Source organism: Citrus sinensis, chromosome 6 (genome assembly GCF_022201045.2).
Source record: "Citrus sinensis cultivar Valencia sweet orange chromosome 6, DVS_A1.0, whole genome shotgun sequence".
Taxonomy (NCBI): domain Eukaryota; kingdom Viridiplantae; phylum Streptophyta; class Magnoliopsida; order Sapindales; family Rutaceae; genus Citrus; species Citrus sinensis.
This window is the reverse complement of record NC_068561.1, coordinates 13,649,350-13,668,804: the sequence shown is the minus strand read 5'-3', so window position 1 is coordinate 13,668,804 and position 19,455 is coordinate 13,649,350. Positions and strand designations below refer to the sequence as shown.

The following is a 19,455-nucleotide window of genomic DNA, read 5'->3' as shown; positions in this document are numbered from 1 at the left end:
AATTATCAGTCATATATCATTAAATGACACCAGTATTAAACGTGTTACAACATTTTTCAAATATATCACTCGTATACCCTAAGTTGACAAAACACTTCTGCCGTCCACCAATCCGTTAACTGCCGTTTGCAAGCGCTGACATCATAAGGGTAATTTAGTCTTTTTAAAAAAAAAGACATGTCATCTCATTTACCTAATAAAAAATAACATGTCATATGATATATATTAATAAAAATAACATGTCATCCCATTTATCGAATAATTATTAATAATTGCTAAAAAAAAGCTACTTTACAACCGAATCTACTCCTTCAAAATTTAACCTAAATTTTTGAAGATCTACTCCTCCAAGCTCCAACTGGAATTTTTTATAGTATAATATCTATAATTGTAAATAATATGTTGTTAATATTTTTTTATGTTATAATATGAATATTTTTTACAGATAATTGTTAATAATATGTACCATTAATAATTCATATTTTTTCAATAAAAAATGTATTGTTAATAACAAAATAAAAGAAATTGTGTATTGAAAATTTAAGTTAATTTTTAGGGTAAATTCATATTTTTACCTTATTTTGAGTTTCAAGGGCAAAATAGTCAATTTGCCATAATTATGTTAACTTTTCTAACGGAAGTTAACGGATTGGTGGACGGCAGAAGTGTTTTATCAACTTACGGTATACGAGTGATACACTTGAAAAGTGTTGTAGCATGTTTGATACGGGTGTCATTTAAGGGTATATAACTGATAATTTTCCTTTAACTTATTAAACTTTTAGGTACTAAACTCTCATGCTATCATGCTCTCTTGTAGTTGTGCTCTCTTGCAGTCATGCTTATTTGGCTTATTAAGCTTCCAGCTATAGATCTCTCATGCTATTGTGCTCCTCTATAGTTGTGCTCTCCTGCTGTCATGCTTATTTAACTAAGCTCTCCTGTAGCTGTCTTGATTTATTCAAATTTCTAGTTGTTGAGCTCTCTTGCTATCGTGCTTTCTTGTAGGTGTGCTCTCCTACAGTTGTACTTATTTAACTTATTCAAACTTCCAACTACTGAGCTCTCTTATAGCTGTGCTATCTTATAGTCATGTTTTTTTTATTTATTCAAGTTTCTAGTTATTGAATTCTCTTGCTATCGTGCTCTCTTCTTGATGTGCTCTTCTACAGTCATGCTTATTGTGACTTTTCACATTTCTTATTACAACAATTATAACCATTAAATTATCAATTACATGATATATCCATATATATGTTCATTAAAATATTTCTATGAATTATAAAGTTCAAAGAATTTTCAATTAGTGGTTTAATTTTTCATATGGTGCAAAATTGAGTGTTAGAAATTTTTTTTTTAAATGTGTGTGAGCAATTTATTCTTTGTTTCTTATGGTCATTATATCATATCAAAACACTTTAATACGTAAATGCATGCAAAATGTTTTTGACATTTATAGCACCTTTAACAATAAAATTACCAAACTGCTAATTGTTGTATGGTATAATTGTTTATTTTTCTCAGCAGAGCATAATCATATTATTCTTTAAATTACAACAAATTCCAAACATGCCCTCAATCTTCTTTATTTTAAAAGTATGTGATGCAGAGTTATAAGGCTAAGTACTAATTTTGGCACTTGGTGCCAATATTATACATTTTGTACTCCCAAATTTTTTTGTCTTTTCTTTTATTGTTTACGCATTGAATTTTTGCCAATGTGCGAAAAGGGCAAATATCCAAGGTCACGTTTGGGATTGAGGTGGTATAACTTTTAACCTACAACTGTTGTGGAAAAAAAATTATAATTATGAAATAAAAGTTAATCATACGTAGTAAATACAATTTTTAAATAATAATTTTGACAAAATTAGTAAAGATATAATAATTTTTTTATTATATAAATGTAAAATCAAATCAACTTAATTTGAAAACTAAGTAGCTAGTGTTTACTAAACACTTTAGTACTGTAATTTTTACAGTTGTCTAACTTCAATTCCAAATAGACTACAAAAAACCAATCATAGATATCCGACAATACAAACTAAGCAGCTAGTATTTACCAAACACTTAGTACTGTAATTTTTAAGTTACAATTGTCTAACTTCAATCCCAAATAGACTACAAAAAGCCAATCATAAATATCCGACAATACAACTGTGTTAATTAAAATTAATTTTTTAATATTATTCGTTCTCATTAATCATACCCACTTCCCCTCACCGATTATTTACCCCATCCAATTTGTTCCAGCTTAAATATATTATTTGACTTTTATTGTCATCAAACATCATGTTTTGCATGTTTCAATTAATATTTCCACACTACTAAGGCTTCCCCTTTCAGTTCAAAGTCTCTTAAAAATTAGAGTTTTTATTAAAAAAATTAATTATTTAGTTATCATTGAGAATTTTTATTAAAAATTATAAAAGACTATTTTCAATTGATAAATTTTCTAAAGTTATATTATAAAATAAATGAAATAATATTGTGTAACAAATAAAGAATATATTAGACAATTTAACTATTAAAAATGCTCTTTAACATCTATTTTCAAAAGCTCAAAATTTTAGTTGTTAATAGAGGTAGAATAGCTTGTTTGGGCTCTTTTTAGTATAACTTTTTATTTATAGGTTATTTAAAGCTTTTATAAATAAAGTTTTTACCAATTGTTTTTTGGGTTGTCAACAAGAGCTTTCATTGAAATTATAAAATTATTTTGAAGGAATGAAATATGATTGACAAATAAGTAAATGACATTTTAGGTATTCTAACATTTTAAAAAAGAGGCTGAACTATATTACATATAAGTTAAAAAGAAAATTTAACATCTACTCTCAAAAACCTAAAATTTAAGCTCAATATAGCTCATTTAATCTTCAAAATCTCTACTAAAAAAATAATCAAATAATAATGAAAATTTTAAAAAGAGCTTGTGGAATTACATAAGTAGTTATGACCATTAGATAAATTATAGCAAACAAGTACTTAATCTCCAAAACTCCTCTCAAAGTACAGCTAGACAATGCAAAAAAATAAAATAAAATAAAGAAAAGCTTTAGGAATTACATAATCACTTATAATCATTAAATAAGTCATACCAAACATGCACTTAATAAGAATCTTCTCTAGCAATTATGAGCAATGGTAAATATACTTTCTCAAATATTATTAAAAGCATTTATATTTTCTTAAATAAAAGGGTGAAGCCTCGTGTCCAGTAAACATAAATTTTCCAATTATACTCATATTTAATTTGTAATAAAAGTACATGTATTTAACTTGTTAATAGACTAGTCTAACTACCCTACAACTGTTGTGTAATACCCTCATTGTTTTTTTTGTGTTTGTGTTATCACCATCAGATTTTACGGAAGAGTAGCTTTAATGGGTGGATGTGTTAAATTGGTTATTAACACTGCAACCCTTGTTGTGTACTGAAATTATAAATAATAAAACGTTTCAAAATTTTATCACATAAGTCTAGATTGTTTCAAATTAGTAAATAATTAGATAATTAAAAATAGGATGAGACTATTTGCACCCTACAAAATACTCTACAAACTGATATTTATCAAAAATTTTAATTGCAAAATACTGAAATATTATTTGCAATTAAGGGCATTGCATTTTTTTAAAAAAAATTGACGGAATTTCTAATCAACTAGAGAATTAAATAATGGGACGATATAAGAAAAAAATAGTGAATTTACGTGGTTAACACTTGGTTATATCCATGGGTATAGAAAAAGTAATGCTCACAATTAAATGAGAATTACAATGAAGCTCTTTTTTTTTTGTTTAACCATTTGCTCCTATATCTCTATGCATCAAGGATTCTCTATTTATAATAAAATTTATATCCCAAGTCCTCGATAATTTCTCGTGTTGATCATCTTTATCACTAAGACTTTTATCTGATGTCAATATTTATCTCTTTCTTAAATTGAGTTTTGTCTAATATCAACGCTTATCTCCAGCATTTATCTCCTTTTTTATCTTGCTTTGTGCTTCAAGAGCTTCTAGATTCTTTTACTGTCTTTGATAATGTTTCCAATTATTGGTGCCTCGTTATTAGATTCAGCAGGTGGGCTTTTTTAGTTAAACCCATCTGCCATGGTAGCGCTCTCGTGCTATTATACTCTCTTACAGCCACAATCTCCCGCAATCATACTTTTTTTACTTATTAAGTGTTACCACAATGCTCGGTTGCAATCATGCTCTTTAACAATTGTGCTCATTTGACTTTATGCTCTCATTTAACTTAGCCTAATTGACTTATTAAGTTTCTTAATGGAGCTTGCATACTCTAATGTAATTGTGTTTAATTGACTTCTTAAGCTTTCTTCTGAGCTTGCATGCTCTCATTTAACTGTACTTAATTGACTTATTAAGCTTTTTACTGAGCTTGTATGCTCTCATTCTCCTCTACATACTCACGCGCTTACATGGTCTCGTGGTCCCATGGTCACAAGCTTTCATGTAACGTGGCCTCATGCTCACATGTTCTCATACCTTCATGTAAGGTGCTTAATTGATTTATTAAGTTTCCTACTAAGCTTGCATTCTCTCATACCAACATGTTCTCATTATCTCATAATCACAAGTTCTAATGCACTTACATAGCTATGCTTAATTGACTTATTAAACTTTCTACTGAACTAGTATGATCTCATGCTTGCATGTTCACATGCTCACATGCTGTCATACTGACATGCTCTCATGCTCATATGCTCCTATACTCACGTGCCCTCATGCTCACATGCTCATATGCTTAAATGTTCTCAAGGTCTCATGCTCACATGTTTTCATGCTCTGGTTATTTGACTTGCCACATTTTTCCTTACAATAAAAAAAAATCAACAAATTAATTATTTGCAAAAAAAAGTATGTTTTGCAGTTAAGGTAGAATAAAAGAAAAAGAATATAAAAAAGAAGCAACAATATCACTGAAAGAAAATAGCATTGTGCAATTAAAAAAAAAGGAAATTAAGGAGCAGAATAAAAAATCAATCGATCGTTAGAAGAATTGTGTGGTGGGCCTTTTTATTTTTTGGGTGGGTGGGGTCAAAACATAAGTATGAGCGAATGGCTATTAGAGAAAAAGACTGGAGAAAAATGGGTTTGATTTGGAAAACTAAAACAAAAAATCATAATAGTTTTCTCAACTACTCTAAACGAAGACATTTTGTAGATTAATAAATGTGTCAACATAGAAATACTTGATAAGAATTTTTATGAATGTTTGAAAAAAAAAAAACCTTATTTAGCTAAGGTCAATTTTGGTATTAACAGTATTGTTAATAAATGTGTCAACATAAAAATTAGCTTGATATGTTTAAATACTTTTACAGGTGTTAAAAGAAAAAAAAACAAAATTAAAAGTCTTATTTAGCTAAGGTCAATTTTGGCACTAACAATGTTGTACGGAGTAAAAATAAATTTTAATGATCAAGCTTTTGCAATTGAGGAAACGAACCAATAGTTGCAAAGAAGTTGGCTGTTGTTAATTATAATTGGTTGATTAATATTTTTTTTTTTAATCATAAGAGGTTCATCACTAGCAGTTGATTAATTATTAAACAGAGAAAATTAGATCACATGGAGAAGAAGGGAAGAAGAATAGAAAATAAAATTATCGTTGTACTTATAAGAAAGAAAATAAAGGGTTGAATCATAGAAAATGAAAGAGGATTACAATACGATGATTATAGCATAATTTTATCGTTAGTATACCCCATGTATTTTGAAAAAAAGAAGAAGAAATTTTTGCATTCCGTGATAAAAAAATTGAATTCAATCAAGAGTGGAGTTGCTGTCACCCTTCAAAATCCCTTCTCTATATTTACTACTTAAGTCATGATTAAAAGCATATAAAAGAATAACAATCATCTCTTTAATGCTGATTATGTTTTTTTGCAAAAACCAAGAACATCTAATAATTCATTATAAAATCAACAAGTTTACTTTCTTCAATATTTAGTTCCTAGTTAACCGGTTAATAATTTTTCTATAACCACTCCACCTTCTATCATTAAGAAAATTACTCATAATATTTTCATAAAATAATTTTTTTTTTTTAAATCATATGGGTTTAAGTAGTGAAAAAAATATAGACAGACAAATTATTGATGATAATGTGGGTTTATTTTCAAATTTTAATGAATTTTTTTAATAAATAAAATTCCAAAGAAAGAAGACCATATTTGGTATTCTACACTTATACAACGAAAATGTGGGATTTTATTAAAGAAGAAAATGAAAATAAGGGTATTTAAGAAATAAAAATAGGTGTAAACAAAAAGTTTAATTTATTCTAATTATTAAATGGGTGCCGTTAAGAAAGAGTTTTAAGAAGTTATTAAAGGGGTGCCAATAGTTTCAAACTCTTCAATCAATTCGAATCTAACTTTTGAAAATTTGAATTTGGAAGACAGAAAAGAGTCAAATTTATGAAGAATTGATAATCTTTTATGATGAAAGAGGCATACAAGTAACCAGATTGTGGGGGGGGGGGTCATCAATGTGGGCAATGTGACAAGTCCTTCGTATTTATACCGACACGCACTCACGCGTACGCGGAGAGACCATTCAAGAGTCAATGAGTTTTGCCATCATAGAATTGCTTTAAATTTGGTGAATCATTGCTTTAAATTTGGTGCCAAAGACTACAGCGTTAAGGGAAAAATTGTGGTGTAACTGTGGTACCGTATTATAGTTGTCCACAATTACATACAGTCGTTAGATCTTAATGGATCCCACCCATTTAAGTGGATCCAACGGCTGGATGCAACTATGGCATGGTACCACAGTTACACCGTAGCCGGACCCCAACATTAATACTTGGTGATTCACCATGACCATCTAATAACCTAACAATTAATTCTAGGGATGACAAAAATCCCCACAGGGACGGGTAGCCTCAGGGATTTTCCCCATTCGGGAAGAGTATGTGGATAATTTTATACTCAATTTTTTATTCGGGGAAGGAACGAGGAATTTTTACTCAATTTCTTATTCGGAGAGGGGACGGGGATGAAGTGGAATCCCCATCCCCTACCCATTTCCCCATTTTAATTTTTAATTTATTTTTATTTTTAAAATTACTAGTAAATAAATAATAAAATTTGAATTATAAAATTATAAATATTGGTAAAAATAAAAAATATCAAAATATTTATATTATTGAACTTTTAGGCCTAATTAACTAATTAAAGTCATAAATTTTTATTTAGGACATTAAAAAGATCGGATAGATTCTATTAACCCAAAAATTTTGTTTTAATTTTAATATTCATTAAATATTTTAAATTTAAATCTATTTATTTATTTATTTTTAGATGTTATAATTGCCCACAGCGAATCACAATTTTAAAATCTAATATAATATAATCTAATATTTGCTCTTGTTTTGCTCCGACTTAACTATTGTGCTGTAAAGGGAATAGTCCACATTTATAAAGTGCCCACGAAACCATTGAAAAAGTTAATTTTGAATTTAAATTCGATTTTATTTGTAACAATTTTGTATTAGACTATTAATTTGTTCACGATAGTTTGTAAAAGAAGTTTGTATCCCTTGCATGCTGCGGTACTTATTAATTTAATATATGTGACTTTTGTAATGGATATTAATGTAAGAAATATTCTGAACTTTACTTTTATTTGAATTTTTTATTTTAATATGATTAACTCAAAATCGAAAACAAAAAAAATGTATTAGTTATTTGGAAATCGGGGACCCTCGGGGATCCCCTGTTATTATTCGGGGAGGAGATGGAAATTCTCTCAAGTAATTCTGATGGGGACGATGAGAGAACAGAGACATACACAAAATATCGGAAATGGATACGGGAAGATTGGTCCCCTCCCCTCCCCTACCCATTGCCATCCCTAATTAATTCTCCTTCTACAAAATTTGAGTTTACTTACGTGTATTTATCAGGTCCTTTAATCGTTCAAAAATAGGTCCCATTCATTCTAGATCCAAAATAAATATCTAAATTTTGCCATCATAGAATTGATTTAAGAGAATATGGCGATGTGATATTAAAAGAAGAAGAACAAAACAAAACTTGGGAGGAATCATGGACCCATTTGATATAATTGCACGAGTAACGTCCGTACTTGAAAAATAACATTGGAAACCACTGAACCGAAATGTTGTTATCCCAAAATTACTTCAGTAAAATTTTCTTTTAAAAAAATTACATATTGTTTTTTTTTTATGATTGTATAAATAGCATGATTTTATTGAACGGTAGTAAAAATAAATAGAAGCTTTATGTACACTCTCGGCAAGACATTAATGTTCATACCTTAAGAAATATTGTATCGCAGGAATAGTTAGATATAATGATAAAAGTTCCATTAAACGATCAACATATGCAAAATTGTGTGTACCAAAAGACTTCTCCATGCCAATGATTTGATGATGATGCACTAGCTAGGGCCTCGGAACAATACCTTTAACATGAATAATAAAAACTTTCAAGGGTGAACGTTGTGGAATTTGGTGGTGACAATAAATGTTGAAGAGGGTGAAGTGGAAATGATAAATGCAGGACATGTGAATGAATGAGTTGGATGGGCTTCATGCCCCCATACCTTATAGCATCGACGGCCAATGTGTTATTGCATGGGCCGTGGGTACCATACTACCATTACAAAATATCATTATTGGTATCATTAATCATGCGGTGCGTATTTAATGCCATATTGCCATTGATAACCTTCTTTCAATTTTCAATTTGACCAACTGCTGGAGCAAAGCAACACAACATAGAAATTACGATTATATTTTTATTTTGATGCAACAAAATACCGCAATGGGGTCCATAGCTCAGTGGTAGAGCATTTGACTGCAGATCAAGAGGTCATCGGTTCGAACCCGGTTGGGCCCTTCCAAAATTTATTTTTCCCATAAATTTTTGGTGATGCATATGTTGCGAGACCCAAGGGAGGAGAGTTCTCTACAATTAACATATTATTATAAAATGCAGATGCAATTGTATTTTTTTTAAGTGCTACTATTCTGGAGGATTGTAGGTCAATGTGTGTGTAGGAACTTGAGGGAGAGCAGCAATTTTGCAGGCAAGTTTTGGGGTACATTTATTAAGGGGAGAGAGCACATTCTTGAGACTCTGCGGCACCACACTAGATATTTGAACCAATCGATTTTATAACATACAAATATTGATTATAAATATTTAGTTAGTGAGTTCATCATATTAAGTTCAATTTTGTGTGTGTGTATTTTCTTTTTAAAAAAAAGTTGAAATACAAATTTAAAGACAATTATCATCGTTTAGCTTTAATACATTATTATACAAGTAGAACCTTAATAAATTAACAAATTTAGGACTATGAAAAATTTATTGATTTAATGAACATTAATTTATTAATTATTATTGATTTATTGATAAACTAATAATTATTAATTTATAAAGATGATATTACATGCATAATATGATTTTTTATAAAGTATAAAGGCAGTACAATTTAAAGAAAATAGTGATTTTGTCAAGGTATGTAATATAGTTCTTATTTGATCTTAATTTAGTGAATCAATCACTTAATAATTCTTTAATTGGATTGTATTAGCTGGATTGTGGTTACATGATAGATCATTAGAAAAGACTTTTTAGAGATAATATATTAAGTCAATCTCTCTTTTATTTCTCAAAATATAGCATATAAAATATAACAACGGTTGATGAAATAAGTAAATCTTTAATTGGATTCGTTAGAACCTACCCTTGCTAATTAGATTGAAATAAATAATTTGAAAGTGAATATGGTTAACTACTGCCCACAAAGCGAGGGGCGTTTATCGTCAATCATTTCGATTTTTCTTTCAAGAACGCATGCAAAGCACCTCGCCGCTAAATTGATGCAGTCCTTTTGATAAATAAGGATGATTAGGGTCCATAAGGTTCACTCAAGTTTCACCAATCAAGGCCCACAAGCGTTCGGCTATGAACTTCAAAATCCATGGGCCGTACAAGCACCTAAGCAAAAATGGACCTCGGCAATTGGGCCTTCGTGATATATACGACGCATGCTCAAGTTCATGCACACCGGGGGTACCGACATATTTTTCATAAGCTTTTGAATGCCACAAATAGATTACTTCTAAATTCTATTAAATATTTTTACCCTAACATTATTTATACAGCAGCCCACCTTTTTTTTTTTGAATTGTAATTATAAATAATTATAGTATGACACTCCTATGTAAGGATAATGTAAATTGCCACTAATAAGAGTATTTGACCATGTAGTTTTCAAATAACTTTATTTAATTAGTTAATTGAGTTCAAGTTAAAAAAAAAAGGGGAATAAAAAATAATTGATATGCACTTTGTGCACTCCTTTATTTTTTAAAAAATAAAAATAAATGCAAAGACTCAAAATCACTCGATCTCTTTATGAACTACAGGGAATGAGTTTTACCACTAGCTATGATACTTGTGTAGGGATGGTAAAATCCGGATCTGGATCCGCATTGAACATCTGGCATCCGGATCTACAAAAAAATATGCGGATCTGGATGCGGGTAATATCCGTACGAATTGCGAGTGAATTTTTTAGATATTTGGATTTGCATAATAATAAATTAAAATTAATTTTAAATTTAACAATTTACCTAATAATATCAAATAAAATTCAATTATAATTTAACAATCAACAATTCAACATAAATAACATACAACAACACCATAAATTCCCAAATGATAATTTCACAACATAAATCAAACATAAAAAAAAAATTAAGGTAAACCGATTCATTACAATATTCTCTAATTATTATTATTTATTATTTTTAATATATTTTTCATAGTCAATAAAGATTATAGAGTTGATTATGCTTGTACATTTAAATAAATAATATAATTTATATATTTTTCAATTGAAATTTAATTAAATAAATAATTTAATTATAAAATAATTCGAATCCGGATACCTAAATTTTCAAATGCACTTGCATTCAAATCCGAATTTTTTAACATGCGGATTCAGATTTTTCTGGATCCAGATCTTCCGAATCTTCATGGATCTGGAGTTTATTGCCACCCCTATGCTCGTGGCTGTCCAATCCTCATTAGTCTTGGAAGAGTTACAAAATTCACGAGTTTCTAACCTATTTGTTGTACGGGGTATTTTCCTCTTATTATCTATGTGCAACTAGTGTTGTTTTCTAATATTTTACTATTAAATAATTACAAAATTTGACATTTTATTATTTTTTTCATTGATCAAACATATGAAATGCTAAGGGTGCGTTTGAGATTGATAATGGACAACGGTAACTTTTAATCTATAACATTAAAGTGTTTGTTAAATACTAATTACTGTAGTTTAAAAATTATGTTGACATAATTTTTTATTTATATAATAAAAAAATTATTATTTAAAATTTATACTTACTACATGTTATTAACTTTTATTCTATAATTATAACTTTTTTTCATAACAGATATAACTTATAAGTTGCTTATAAGTTACAACACCTCAATTTCAAACAAACATAAATTATCAATAAAAAATTAAAAATTAATCCACCTCTTAAAAGTTATTTTAATGACAGTTATTGGACTCGTGGAGTTTACACGTTCTTTTATTCCCTTCCAGACTTCCAGTCCAGCATATGACATGCCAAGAGAATAATGACTCAAGTAATTTATTTGTTATGTTATTTTCCAGAAATGGAAAGATCCGCGTAAGCAAAGAGATGCAAAGTGCTGGGTCTTAACTGGCAGAAAGCACACGCGCCACATCATCAGCTGGTACTGCAAAGTGCAAACAAACAGAAAAACTGGACCCCAAACAGAGTACCCACTGCACCTTTCTTTCAAACGACGTCGGTGATCCCTTTACATTCCCTCAATTCCCTTAAAAAAATAAAAAATAGTAAAAAATATTATCACAATTTTCTTTTTCTTTTTTCCCTCTAATTTTTATATCTTATTATCATCCATTTGCCTTTCGCTCTAATCACATACAACTCATTTTTCTTCCCCGTCGATTCGATTTTGAGTGAATCCGATACAGATCGATCGGATCGGACCGTAAAAAATGGCGGCAACGAGGCGGTTACGAGATCTCCAATCACAGCCAGGTAACAAGATCTGCGTCGATTGCGCCCAAAAGAATCCTCAATGGGCCTCTGTTTCCTACGGCGTCTTCATGTGCTTAGAGTGCTCCGGCAAGCACCGCGGCCTCGGTGTCCACATCTCCTTTGTCCGATCCGTTACCATGGACTCCTGGTCCGAGATCCAGATCAAGAAAATGGAAGCTGGCGGCAACGAACGCCTCAACACGTTCCTCTCCCAATACGGGATCCCTAAAGAAACGGATATCGTGACCAAATACAACACAAATGCCGCCAGCATTTATCGCGACAGAATCCAAGCTATAGCCGAGGGCCGCCCCTGGCGGGACCCACCTGTGGTCAAAGAAACTTTGAACGCTGGGAAAAGTAGTAGTAGGCCTCCGCTGGCACAGAGTGCTTCTGTCGGTGGCGTTGGCAGGAATGGTAATTATGGCAATCATGGAGGGTGGGATAGTTGGGACAACGACGATTTTAGATCGTCGAATGATATGAGAAGGAACCAATCGGTTTCCGATTTTAGAGGCGGGAGTGGTGGCATGGGAGGCATGCCCGCTTCCCGATCAAAATCGACTGAAGATATTTACACACGTGCGGAATTGGAGGCGTCTGCTGCTAATAAGGAGGGCTTTTTCTCTCGAAAAATTGCTGAGAATGAGGCTCGGCCCGAGGGGCTCCCGCCTTCCCAAGGGGGGAAATATGTCGGGTTTGGATCCACACCCCCGCCTACACAGAGGAATACAAATTCGCAGGGAGATGTTCTCTCTGCTGTTTCTCAGGTCATCGATGGGATTTAGTGATTGATTCAGTTTCATTTGTTTTATTTGATTTTGGTTGACTGATTGATTGATTGATTATGTATATTTGTATGTGATTGTTTAGGGGTTTGGTAGGATATCTTTGGTGGCGGCATCTGCAGCTCAGTCTGCTGCGACTGTTGTTCAAGCGGGCACAAGGGAGTTCACTTCTAAGGTAATTTTGGGTTTTGATTGTGAATGCTGATAAATTTATTTTTTGCATTGCAACTTTGTGATTTCTAGTTTGTGGTATTGTCCTTGTTTTGATTGCAGCATTGAGATTTATGTTATTGCACTTATTTTGCTAGCTAATGCATTCGGCTAATATGTGAATGGTTGTATTTATTCTATCATTAGAAATTCATTGCGTAAGATATTTGTTTGTGAAATATTATGACTAACGCTTGGGAAGGTAGTCTGTTTCACATGCAAAAATGCTGTATTGTTGAATTTCTCATTTCAACCATCATAGAAAGGACTTATATTTAGGCAGAGGTAGCCTATATCTCAGCTTTATAGAGTGATGTTAGAACTGCTCTCCAAATTTAGTCATCGTGAATCCCATATCTCAGTTTTATAAAGTGATATAGAATTACCCTCCAAATTTAATCATTGTGATTATTGAACTGGCAAAGTTTTGTTTTTGGATGGAGAAATTTTCTCATAGTTAACTTGTCTATTGGATTCATGGTTTTTAGTTGTTTTTATCGGAAGAAGATTGTTTTTATTGGAAGAAGAATCCACGTGGTTGACTGGCTAGGGCAAGCTACTATTTTCAGAAACAAGCTATTTCTGTTGTCGCTGAAGCTGTGGCATTGAACATGAATGCTATTCTTGTATGTCACGCCCCAAATCCAAAAGGTGTCCAAGGGTGATCATTTTATCGAACAATATCTCAAAAGTGTGGAAAACAATTTATTAATGAGACAACTTAAACAATTACCCAACACTTTTTGTACTTCAACGATAAAAGCCACCTAAAAAGCTTTGGCCGCCGCTGTTAATTTCCTAATGGCCGACCAAGAGGAGGTAAAAAAAAGAAAAAAAGTATTCTTTTCTCTTCAATTTCTAGTTTCATATGTAAGGTAAATTTAGCTAACGGGCTTGATTTAGGGAAAAAAGACTCAAATTGGCTTGAATTTAAACATGGCATTAAGCCCAATGGCATATTCTGGGACCAAAAAATTAATAAAATGAAACTAAGCCCAATGCCCTCCCAATAATAAAAAAATAATGACAAAAAAAATATCAATTAAGAAAATAACCGATAATCATAGCAACTAAAAAATACTAAGTAGTCACTTGATTCATATGCATTACAACCCTCTTCTCTCAAAAGAATTTCATCCTCGAAATTCAATAATTTATCTCTCAAACAATTGGGGGTAGTTCAAACACATTTCCTCCTCTCTTTCCCAAGTTGCCTCTTCATTCGAATGATTCCGTCATAGAATCTTCAACTCTTCATTCGAATGATTCCGTCATAGAATCTTCAACAAAGATATCTCCCTAGTAGGCAAAGCTTGTTCCTTCCGATTGTATAGGCATCTTCTCATAAGTGTGATCATCACTAAGTTGGAGTGGCTGAGAACTTAGCACATGAGATGAGTTAGGAACATACTTGAGTGGCATAGATACATGAAATACTCCATGAACTCCAGATAATGATAGAGGAATCCGGGAAAGGGAAAGCCGAGAAGACCTTATTCATGTGCTACTGATTCAATAGGACCGGTTATGAACCCAAGAGCGGATAGGTAAGAGCAAGTTGAAATGCCACATCTACTACCCTCTGAAGAATCTCAAAAAGGCCAACAAACCTCGGGAACTTTGCCTTCTATTTCTACTTAAAAATAGAAATTGAAGAGAAAAGAAGATTTAGTTTTTCTACCTCCTCTTGGTTGGCCATTAGAGCATCAAGAGAGGTGGCCAAAGCTTTTTAGGTGACTTTTATCATTGAAGTATAGAGGTGTTGGATAATTGTCTAAATTGTCTCATCAGTAAATTGTTTTCTTCACTTTTTAGACATTGTGTGATAGAAAGATCACCCTGGACCCTTTTGAGGTTTGGGGCCTGACACTGACTTACCAAAGCCCTCTCTTTAGAAGTCTTTATTATTGCAGTTCTTTCATCAAATGTTACAGTGGGACATAGGAAGGGGGAGGGGTAGGGGTGAGTGAGATTGTTAATTTATAGTTCTGTTATTTTGATTGCTTAGAAGGCCCAAAAATTGGTTTCGTTTTTGGTATCAATGGCGGAAAATGTTAGTATTAGCAAGTTGGGATTGCTAAAATTCAAGAAGGACGTGGCTTCGAAAATTGATTATCAACAACTTTGATAAATTGTGGTGGTTATGATTTGGTGAAGGGGTTCGTAATTGGTTTTGGGTGGTAGATGATAACTGCAGTTGCAGAAATATTATTAGCATTGTTGAGGTAATTGTTGATGTGGAGTTGCTAAGTGAGAGTTGGTATTAATTGTCGTGAAAGTGGTCTTATTTAGGGATTTTTCAGTGGGTTCATGGTTATTTCTAATGGTTTTGAGTGGTTGTGAAGTCAGAATCGCTACAGAAGTAGGAAATTCAAGTGATCAGTTGGTTGACGGGCAAGTTTCATCTGTATAGGTTTCTATTTTCGATATTTTGGCTTGAAGTTTTGAATGAATGTGGTGGTTTTTGATGATCTGCAGATTGAGAGTAGTCTATTGTAAACCTACGATTCTAGTGCTTGGAAGGGAATGATGCTTATTTTTGTGATTTTGGCAGGGTTTTATTCGACATTCAGAATATGTGGGTTGGTTAAGATTGAATTTAATGGCTTGTTTGATGCAACAATTCTTGTCGGCCCCCCTGTCAAAGCTTGGAGCCATTAGTAGCTCAAGTAATATATACAATGTTGAAGCCCCTTTGCTCTGGCATGCTTGTCTCTCTCTTGATTCCTGTTATCTTGATTACCTAATGGGAAGGTTCTGCTTATCCTGAGATATGCATCTGTGTCGGTTGTCCATCTTGGGATCTAGATCCATTAGTGTGTTTAGATATTGGGTCTTTTGTGTGATTCACATTCTTGTATTCTCAGCAACAAGAGCTTCCATTATCTTATTCATTTTTAGCTATTCCATCAACCTTTTTCAGCTGCTGCTCATGTTCAGTTTCCGCACGCGTAACCTTTTTAGCTTTCTGGTATTTCTTGCATTGATCTGTTATTGGAAAGACATCAGTATCTATTAAAAGTGACTTCGTGGAACATAACAATAGCTGGTATCTAACAATGAATTTGAAATGGATATGTTAATTCTCGAGAACTCTCAGAACTTTTGTTAAAAGAGAAGGTTAGACTTTATGTTTTAACATCTGCAAAGACAAGTATTCTTTATGCCTTGAGGAGGCAAAAATATCTTTCTTGAATGAATGAAGACAGGTTTTTAAAATTTGAGTTACTTTAATCAGTGGAAGTACATTATCATATGTTTTTGTGAGTTTGTTTTAGTTTCATTTCTTCTCTCGATGACTCTTTTAATTAGCGAGTGAATGTTTTACTCTCACATGCAATGAACATTTCACGTCTCTGTTTATTTTTGGTTCTTGAGTTTCTGTCATTGTGTTTGGGCTTAAGTTTTTATAGTTTGGTCTTTTCAATTTGTAAATTTTGTCTCTGTTGCATAACTGTGTGAAATGTATTAACAGGAAGCTTTCATTATGGTGGATATAATTGCGTGATTCTTATCTTTGATACTGCTTGATTATTAGAATTGCCATAATTTGAAATTATATAAGATGCATGAAATAACCTTTATTGCAGGTGAGGGAAGGCGGCTATGATCACAAGGTTAATGAAACCGTCAATGTTGTCACTGCAAAGACATCAGAGATCGGACAAAGGACGTGGGGCATCATGAAGGGAGTCATGGCAATGGCTTCCCAGAAGGTTGAGGAGTACACTAAAGAAGGCTGGAACAATGATAACTGGCAACGAAATGAAAGTGAGAGTAATGGATATTATCAGGAGTTTAACCATGGTAACAAAGGTCAGGATTCTCCTGCTGGTGGTGGGCAGTACTCGGCTGGGCATCATAATTCTTATGGCTCAAGTTCTTGGGATGATTGGGACCAAAAAGACAAGAAGGAAGATACTCCCAAAGGAACAGGGTCCGGTAACAATGACGCCTGGGCTGGCTGGGATGATGCCAAAGACGATGGATATGATAATTTCTACCAAAGCGCATCTGATAAGAAAGCCTTGGGTCACAATGGGAAGTCAGATGCCACATGGACAGGAGGAGGCTTTCTCTAGTGTGAGTATATATATTGTGCAACTCTAGGCTTCTAATACCTTGACATGTTTAGCCTTGCATTTGATTTTCTTTTCAAATTAGTTTAAATTATTGTTTTAATATTGGATGCTTCATTTTGATTTTTATCATTATGTTCAGTTGTTTGTCTCATTTGTTTGATTTGTAGTTTCTAAATTGTATGATTTGTAAGTGGCTGGGTAGAATGACATTCACTCTTGCAAAACCTTTCTTATTGCAGAGTGGTGATTAGTTTCATGAATTGGTGGCTGGCTGGGATGCTGAAGATGGTGGTTATGACAAAATCTACCATAGTACAAATGATAAGAAAGTTGTTTGGATAAAATTGGACCCGTATACACTTTTGTGAAGGTTAGTCTATGTTTAGTCCTTTCTCTCTTTTCTTGTTTCAAAACTTTACATGACCACTTCGTGAGGTCTTTGTGTCTTGAAGTAGTTTATATATGTACACAACTATTAAGCGGGGTAGATTGCCCCATCCAAAGAAGGACCGCTGTTTCGTGTGAGGAAACATTATTTGTGACTTTGAAAATTCAAAGTTGTTTCGGATCTGCAAGGGCTTGTTCAATTATTATTCATTCATGTTTCGTTTTTTGCCTCACATTAATTTCCCCATTATAATCTCTTATTTCCCAATTAGTTCTTGAAATTAATCATGTATTCTTCTTGTATAGATCTGTACGATCTCTCAATCTATTATTTATGCTGCTGGCCTCTCTCTCTCTCTTGTTTTTTTTTTTTTTTAATTTTAAAATTCTGCTATGGGCTTAAGTTTTTACAATCATCAGTAAAATTGTTTTCGAATGCAGACCAAGATAATTAAATTAAGTTATGTCTTCAAACATTTTTGCTCTTGAGCCAATTAAGCTGGACCACTCTAGTGAAAATCAATGAATTTATCTTTTGAAGGAAAAATTGTGTATTACACTTAAAATCTATTTGAAAATTTTAAGTCAAAAGTTTAAGTTAAACTTTATTGCTATGGGCATATTATTTATGCTGTATAATTATGTACGAGAACGTATATAGTGTTTCTCCGACTCTCCTGTTGATGTTTATGTTTATAACAAAATGCAAATATCCAATTTCAGCCGTTGGATTCAATAAAGGATCACTCTATGTTATGTTAAACGTACACACACTTACAGCAATAATAACAGGCCTCACCATTAAAATTGTTGCTGTGAGTGCATGTGTTACGTTTAACGTAACTAATCACTGGTCTTCAATAAATACTATAAGTTTCTGACAAACTTCTGCCGTGCAACCCACTTGTAAGTTGAAAAAATTAATAAATACTTTCCTTTTGACTAAAGATGGTGTAGACCGGGTTCAACCGGCCCGCGTGTAGACCATATGAGGAATCCGGCATCCATGGGTTTCAAAAACCCGGGCCCGGAAGTTTCAATTTTAGAACATATCAATAAACAATTAATTTTTATTTTAAATTATAATTATAAAAGAAAAAAAAATAATAATAAAGAAAATCCGAGCTTCGTTCCTTTTTCTTTCCCACCAGCAGCGGTCTCAAACATAAAATACCCTTAGATAAAATAAATATATAAACATTTTAAAAGAAATATGTGCATGTTTGTTATGATTAGGGGTGGGCATGGGTTGGTTTGGGTTGGATTTTAAGTCAACCCAAATCAAACCATAAAAATTTAGATCCAATCTAAACCAACCTAAATATTTTTAACCCAATCCAAACCAAACTATTTGGGTTTGGTTTGAATTTTATTATCAAAATAATTTTTATTTTAATAAAATTTAATTATATCAAAATTATAATAATTATTAATTGTTATTAATTATTAAATTGATATTAAAATATATAAAAATATAGTGGATAAAAATTATAAATTTTACAATAACTTAATCCTTAAATTAAAGAATACTAGAAAACGAAAATAAAGTTTAATCACAAAAAATATTATTTCTCAATAAATAAGAACATACACTTTAATAATAAACTTTCACAAATATGACATTAACAATCTAATAATAAATTTTGCCACTTGTTATTTATTTAATTATGCAATATTTATTTTTATTTATCGTTTTGGTAGTTTTGAGTTATGTTGTCTACTTATATGCTTAATTTTATTTACATTATGATATTATATAGTGTGTATGTTTTATGTTCTAATTTCATTATATGGTAAGTAAAATTTTGTACAGGGCCTAATATGGGCATTTCATTCAATTATTGACAATCAATTAGCCGCCATCTAG

General features: G+C 32.0%; 1 protein-coding gene and 1 non-coding gene across 2 annotated transcripts; both read left to right on the top strand.

Annotated features, from left to right (window-relative positions):
* The first annotated feature begins 8,831 nt into the window (after positions 1-8,831).
* TRNAC-GCA (transfer RNA cysteine (anticodon GCA)) lies at positions 8,832-8,903 on the top strand. Its single transcript has one exon. It is a non-coding gene; the product is annotated as a tRNA-Cys (tRNA).
* Positions 8,904-11,918: 3,015 nt separating this feature from the next.
* On the top strand, positions 11,919-17,821 carry LOC102606881 (probable ADP-ribosylation factor GTPase-activating protein AGD6). The gene is made up of 4 exons (XM_015531144.3): positions 11,919-12,891; positions 12,995-13,084; positions 16,710-17,202; positions 17,441-17,821. Exons 1-3 carry the CDS (start codon positions 12,079-12,081, stop codon positions 17,199-17,201), a joined length of 1,395 nt encoding a protein of 464 aa, XP_015386630.1. The 5' UTR covers positions 11,919-12,078; the 3' UTR covers position 17,202; positions 17,441-17,821.
* Positions 17,822-19,455: the final 1,634 nt, after the last annotated feature.

Coding starts and splice junctions, on each gene's coding strand:
- LOC102606881 (XM_015531144.3), top strand. CDS start 12,079: ATGGCGGCAACGAGGCGGTTACGAGATCTCCAATCACAGCCAGGTAAC. Junction 12,892..12,994: donor TTCTCTCTGCTGTTTCTCAG/GTCATCGATGGG, acceptor GTGATTGTTTAG/GGGTTTGGTAGGATATCTTT. Junction 13,085..16,709: donor CAAGGGAGTTCACTTCTAAG/GTAATTTTGGGT, acceptor CCTTTATTGCAG/GTGAGGGAAGGCGGCTATGA.